The sequence below is a fragment of the Papaver somniferum genome, chromosome 7 (assembly GCF_003573695.1).
Source record: "Papaver somniferum cultivar HN1 chromosome 7, ASM357369v1, whole genome shotgun sequence".
Classification (NCBI taxonomy): domain Eukaryota; kingdom Viridiplantae; phylum Streptophyta; class Magnoliopsida; order Ranunculales; family Papaveraceae; genus Papaver; species Papaver somniferum.
The window spans coordinates 237,279,007-237,285,640 of NC_039364.1; the positions used below are offsets into that span (position 1 = coordinate 237,279,007).

General features: G+C 36.8%; 1 protein-coding gene and 1 long non-coding RNA gene across 2 annotated transcripts; both read right to left on the minus strand.

Annotated features, from left to right (window-relative positions):
- Nucleotides 1-622: 622 nt before the first annotated feature.
- LOC113296194 (B3 domain-containing protein At1g49475-like) lies at nucleotides 623-1,057 on the minus strand. The gene has a single exon (XM_026544520.1). The coding sequence runs from the start codon at nucleotides 1,055-1,057 to the stop codon at nucleotides 623-625; it is 435 nt and encodes a 144-aa protein (XP_026400305.1).
- A 3,752-nt stretch (nucleotides 1,058-4,809) lies between these two features.
- LOC113300421 lies at nucleotides 4,810-5,152 on the minus strand. Its single transcript, XR_003335785.1, has 3 exons — nucleotides 5,096-5,152; nucleotides 4,919-4,987; nucleotides 4,810-4,876 (listed from the first exon to the last, which is right to left on the minus strand). It is a non-coding gene; the product is annotated as an uncharacterized LOC113300421 (long non-coding RNA).
- Between the last annotated feature and the right edge of the window lie 1,482 nt (nucleotides 5,153-6,634).

Below are 6,634 nucleotides of genomic sequence, written 5' to 3' on the forward strand. Positions count from 1 at the left end.
GCAGTGCTAATTCCACGGACATGACACAAAACTTCTGGTGTTAGTGTCGAATTGAGCCAACCAACAAGTAGAGAATCCTGTATTTCATATTCAGCAAAGAGAGGATTTATTTCATCTGAATCTGGCAGAGTTCTAGGTGGTATTTCTTTGGTTCCATCTATGAAACTAGTGAGACCGTAGCCTTTTAAGATGGGTTGGAACTGGGTTTTCCAAAGAGAGTGATTTGTTTCTGTAAGTTTTAAGGTAACAAGGTGATGAATCTGGATATTGCGCATGCTATTTGTGTTAGCTGCCATTGTTTTTTTTGTTGATGGTTGTTGCTGCGTTGCTTGTGTTGAAGGAAGAGTTTTGGGTGATGATAAATGCGGAAACGATGTTGGATCGAAGGCTGATACCAACTTAGGAAAGGTTTTGGTGAATATCTTCCACAAAATACTTGTGGAGATTTGATTCTTATTTATATTAGGAAAACATTGGATTTGTTACATATTTTGAATATATCCTAACAAACAAAGAAGAGTTCAAAACCTCTTTAAAGTCCTAGTTTGTAGCCTATGGACTAGAGTTTTTGAGAGTCTTTGGGAAGACTTAAAGTGTTAATTAATAGGAAATATATCACGTACTAACATCGATAATCTTCAAATCTACGTTTACTTGCAGAATCATGGCGACGACAACTGGGTCTAGTTCTGTTAGCTGCAGTGCGTGCATTAGCTGCGGATTGAAAGGGAACATCCATATTTTCCATAGATACTCCTTCTGAAACGGATTCATCGACATCCTCCCCATGACGATATGGGTATTCTATCTCACAGGCAGTCTCATCACATATAGATACATGAAATTGCGAATCCCCTTCGTACCTGAAAATCAAAAAATGCCCAACAGAAATAGAGAAGTAGTCCATGAACTCATGCCAACCACTCTGGAAGTAAACCTCGGCTTTGGCTCTCCGTAATTCTACAGGCCAAATCTTACCCGTCGGATCCTCGATTAGTCCAGCTTTACCTAGCTCTGCCCCGAATAACCTAACAAACTTTTTTGGAAGCTCTGCCATCATATTAAAAAAAAAAGACGATTCAGTTTTCAGAAATACTCAAAGGAAGAATTTTATAGCAACATATTGAGAAATACTGCTGAGCACAATTGGAAATACTACAACTAATGGAAGAAAACTTACTAAACGCCTATCCTCGATAACGTAATTGCAGATTATCTTGAAGAAATATGACCCCGCCATCTTCTTCTTCTCCATTCTCAACACAAAACGGATTATGGCATCTCTCAGCTCTGCGTATTCGTATTCATATTCCAATGGTTTGTTTCTCTGTCTAATTAACTCCACCTGCTATCCGTTTTCTCCACGTGGCACTAGGTATCATTCAATGTTCTAAGAAGAGGTGGCGTCTATGATGGACAAAAGATGGCTAGGATCAATTCTAGGTTGGACGGATCAGATCATGTATGGACCCATTATAACCAACGTCAAATCTGCCCGGTTAATACCTCGGCCCACTATAAACAACCTTGGTTCTGCCCGACTAACCCTATGTCCGGCTATTCCCAAATCACGGGAATGGATGTATCTTTAAGGGTTGATCAGAATCACAGAACACTGTCGACAAGGTAATATGGCAAACGAATCGGAAGCATTCAACGAAATAACGGAGCCGGATCAAAGAATGAGTATAACGTAAGGTTGTGTTTCATTGTGTTCTTTTTGGTGCTTTTCATGTTATGATAGTTTTGGTTTCCTCGATGTGGCATACCAAACTGAAATGCATATGAACTTGAGATTATGCGACAAGTATCGAAATTCTGATTTGTATTGGATTAATAATCATGACCAGTTGTTGGTGCATTTTCATTGATTTTTACGGGCTAACTTTTTGTCTACCTACTCCTTGGGTTACTGTTATTTTGGTGGTGACTATGCAAAAGAGGAACTCTACACGGTCGGAAGCATTTGAAATTTTGAACATCGACACAATGGATAAATTTTTCACGCTGCAAACATCTCCAAGTTCGAATAAAGCCTGTGTTGATATAGTTTGATCATTAGAGGGGTTTATGACTCTTTAAGTTTGCTGGGAGTTTTCGTCTGATCATTATGTTAGTCCTGGTGTGATTAAAAAAAAAAACAACCTACAATTGCATAAAGAAAAGCTTAAATACTGCTTAAATTATTTGAAAGTTGAAACTGTATTTGGATTCATTGAGTTTAGTTCCGTTTGCTGGTGGGAGTGGAAGGGAGACTAGGTTGGTAGTTCTTACTTATTCTTCTGCACACGTGGCAAACCACTCTAATTTTGTACGTTTGGCATTACCGTGCCTGGATTCAATATTAAAGATAGACACTATGTTCTTAGAATTTAAAGATAAGACGCATGAGCATGTGAACGTGAGTCTTTTGGTAATCTTAATTTTCTGGCAACCCATACATAGTTTGCATAAGAAAGGGCGGAGGGGTACATTTCAGCATATATACAGGCCAGTGATGTTAGGCGTACAGTAAGGTTAAAATGAAATGACTCCCGAAGAACATGAAGAACCAACATGGATCACAACGGGAAAAATCATCATTGACGACACAAGATAAGCGTTGCAGTACCCCTACGACAATTCCATTTCATGCATTGTGGAACGGGGGTATTGTAGAAAGTCCAAGTTTTTCTACAATGGTTGACAAGTGTTGTAAAGGGTGATGTGATTCATGGTTCGACAATAGTTTGTCAATGTTGTGATTCTCTTTCGATTTTTTTTGATAACCTAACACAACTCTTGCTTGTATTGTAGAACAATCGTGGACAACATAAGTAGCATATCGTAGAAACATATGCAACAACAATTACCAGTATTATGAATAATATTTGCACAACACTTGTATGAATTGTCGAACTATCTTGGACAACACAAACTTATGTTGTAAAGTAACTGTTTCACAATATCTAGTTTATGTAGTTGAAAACCTTTTCACGATGTCTATTAGTATTGTGAATACTCCTCTCACTACACTTCCTTGAGTTGTATAACTATTCTGAACAACACCTTCTGATGTTGCAAGATTTCATTTTACAATGATTGTGGTATGAAGTAGAAATTGTTAACACAACACTTACTAGTAAATAAATAATTGGATTAAACTGAAACAAATAGATTAAACTGAAATGTAAATAAACAATTGGATAAAACTGAAAGATTCATTCAAATTAAACCAAACCCAGAGTTAAAACATTCACATACCAATGTGATATACACAAAACATACAAAAAAGTGGCAGTGATATGTTGGTTACCAAAAGTTAAGTCCCCAAAAAGATCACAGAAGATTAAGAAGTCTATTGGTAGATTATTCTATCTTTGGGCCATGTGATAAAATTTGAAACAGCATCATGAACAGTTCTGACTTCTGAAGTAGCTTGGTAGACAAGAGCATCATCCACATAAGAAACCTTCACACACAGTGTAGGCTCCAAGACCGATTGGTTTTCCATGTATCTGCTTACTTGGATCTGTTTCAGCAATTTCAGCCTCTGCAACCACCTCGTCCTCCTTGTACCAGCTTAACAACTTGCTGCCAAATAAATGTATCAATACATGAGTCATCAAGAATAGCATAACAACATGGTATTATCTCATAATATATCTAAGATATACTTTCTTAATATATCAATCACATGTGCAATTGAGATGTAGGGATACAAAGTATCCTTAATGAATCCATCAAATGACGAAGTGAGACTTTTACGACATAGTATGAACTCCAGTCCACAGACTTTCCTAGCCAATACATTATGAAAACATAACTAGTTAGAGGTTGCATGGAATTCAACAGATGATAGCAATAACGATGTCTTCATAACTTGGAAGACAAACATGTAAGAATTTTCTATACCCCTATAGAAATGATGATGTCCTCAGTATTAGAAATGTGCTACATGTGCACAAGTTTATTTCACTTTGGGCCATTTCCTATCCTACTACGAAATTCTTTACTTAACTATACCCCTTTGATCAAAACGAATTGTATCCACATTCCGTTGATGACACTTGAAGAATGAAAAGAAAATCATTTGGACGTATTCATTGGTTTTGTAATTATTATATCATTATTAAGGACCAAACAATTCATTTAACTTCAGATACAGTAGCTCCCATATACTTTCCATAAGATCCAAGCAATATAATTTTGAAATTCATTAAAAGAAAGATTAGTTAAGAAAGAACATATATTTAAATTACCTCTTACAAGTCTCTGAACAAGTAACCTTATGGAATCTCCATGAACATCCTCTTGGATGACTCCATTGCTGCTCCATCCACCACTCCAATTTGAAACTTGGTTCTTCCCTTAATCCATGGAAAAAAAAAATACAAATGACATTAGTAACAACAGTCACTTACACTGATCAAACAGTGCATCAAAAACAAACATAAATGAATCAATGAAAAGATGCCTTATAACCGAAAATTTTAAAAGATATAGAAAGACATACATAAATGAAGTGATGAGTTGATATTGTTGGATCTGTAAAATGCAGCATGAATCAATGGCAGGATAATTAAGAAGAAGACTACTCTCTTGGGTATGTTATTTTCCGACTGATCCTTGTCAATATTCCCCATATCTGAATCAGACCATAGAAAATACGAGCTAATTGGATGTCTTAACTATCCTTGGATATATAGCACATATTTGATGTTGCCAAGCATTGAATTTATCACATTGGACCCACTTAGGATAAACAAAGTAGTCACACGATCACTTATGGGTTATTGTTTCTAACAGAAAATTCCAACTCTCGCTTTTACTTGTTAGGCCGTAATTTTTTTGCAGCACGAATGAAATCCACGATCACTTCATCCTCATTCACTTTCTTTTGCAATGCAAAGATAATTCCAGATCAGAGGAGAGATACCAGCGACATGAAGTGATGCTGGACTGCGTCAACCATCTCATCCTCCGTAGCATCTGGATTCTTGAGCGGCTGGGACACATCCACAAGGTGAAAGAGGTTACCAGGTTTGATATCTACAAAAGGGCATGCACAATCAAAGCCTGTACAATTAGAAAGACTGATAAAGATAATACTCACAATGTTGAAGTGCTTCAAGTAACGCCGCAATGAGTCAATCCTTAGTACTGGCAGGTTCACCTTCTTGTAATATACGAACTATCAATATATTATTATCGTAAAGATCGATTTAGGTGCAAGAGAAGGAACTATCAGGTGTGCCGAAGTCTTACTGGTTGAGCTTGATGTTTGTCAACATTGAATTGAGAGTGAGAGTTATCTCTGTAACTCATCTTGCAGGAAGGTCTATGCGTGGAAAGCGACGGAGCTTTGGCAGTCGAACTCTAGGTCCTCTTTGTTGTTTATGGAACATCATAGAACCAGCTGTATCAAAGATTGAAAGACTATCAAAACAGGTTCAACAACTTGTCAATGAAGAGAAATTGTCATACAACATATATGAGTAAGTAGTTAAGTTTGCGACGTACAAAATTCATCATCTCTAGTTCTATGTGTCAGTGCTTCAACATGAGTTTTCAAACCCGTAAAACCTAACATTCATCTAAACCATTTCAATGAACTTCAACAGCAACAACACAATTGATTCTCATCTGATTCTTCCTGATAGCATCACCAGTTACTCAACCTCGGACATCACCATCTAATGCAATTTCAACTTCAGCTACACCTCTGTAACCTCCACCTCAACTGCAACCCGACATTTCAATCTTAAACTTCCTGTGTAGCAATCAAAATCACCACTATCAAATTCATATAAAAACCCTGTGTATTCCTTCCACGACATCCTTCACAAAGATCTACAACATACAATTGAAATTAAAAAAAAAAATTATCAATTAACAGCAATCGATCCAAACGCATAAACCATGTAAAATCCATGGTTTTTGTACAAGAAATCAACAGCGAAAAGGTGAAGTTACTGAAAATTACCCGATATTCATCAGCACCAACATTTCTTCGGATTCAAACAAAGTCCCAACATCAACCATTCCATCTAACCAGCAACACCAACTAAAAATCAGGGTCGAGATTCTGCCAAGCTTGAGCTTCAATTCCTCATCTGCAATTTGAATTTCACCAATATCCTAATTTCTTCATCATAATAACCACCACCATCATATCTTGATTTCTCATCAGTTCAATCTTCTCAAACCCCTAAAATCCAGTGAACCCATCTCTGTAAGTTCAATCCCCACCTTCATTCTCCCACTTATCCATTAATTCAGCAACAAAAGCTTCATTTCTTCGACCTAGTCTTCTCGGCAAAGCAAACTTCGTACATCTGTTGTTTCTTTCTTGACTTGGCCTCAGAGGTCTCTCTAAATCGAACAAGCACATCCTAGATTTCATTTAAGTGAAGAAATCGAAAAAGAATGAGACGTTAATGACAGAGATTTAATATCTAGATTCACCGCACCACTAGGTTTTTCTTCATTTTTTCCGGCTAGAAGATGTATTTTAAATCTTTAAATTGAGATTCAGGGTCGATTAGAGTTTCAGAAAACGGTTTTGGGGGTAAGAAATTTAGAATGAATTGAGTAAGAAACTGGAGATTTAGGGTTATGAAATTGGATTTTCTGAGAGTGATTTAGCCTTAGA

Bases quoted from the DNA above. Each gene is read 5' to 3' on its own strand.
- LOC113296194 (XM_026544520.1), bottom strand. From the start codon at position 1,057: ATGGCAGAGCTTCCAAAAAAGTTTGTTAGGTTATTCGGGGCAGAGCTA.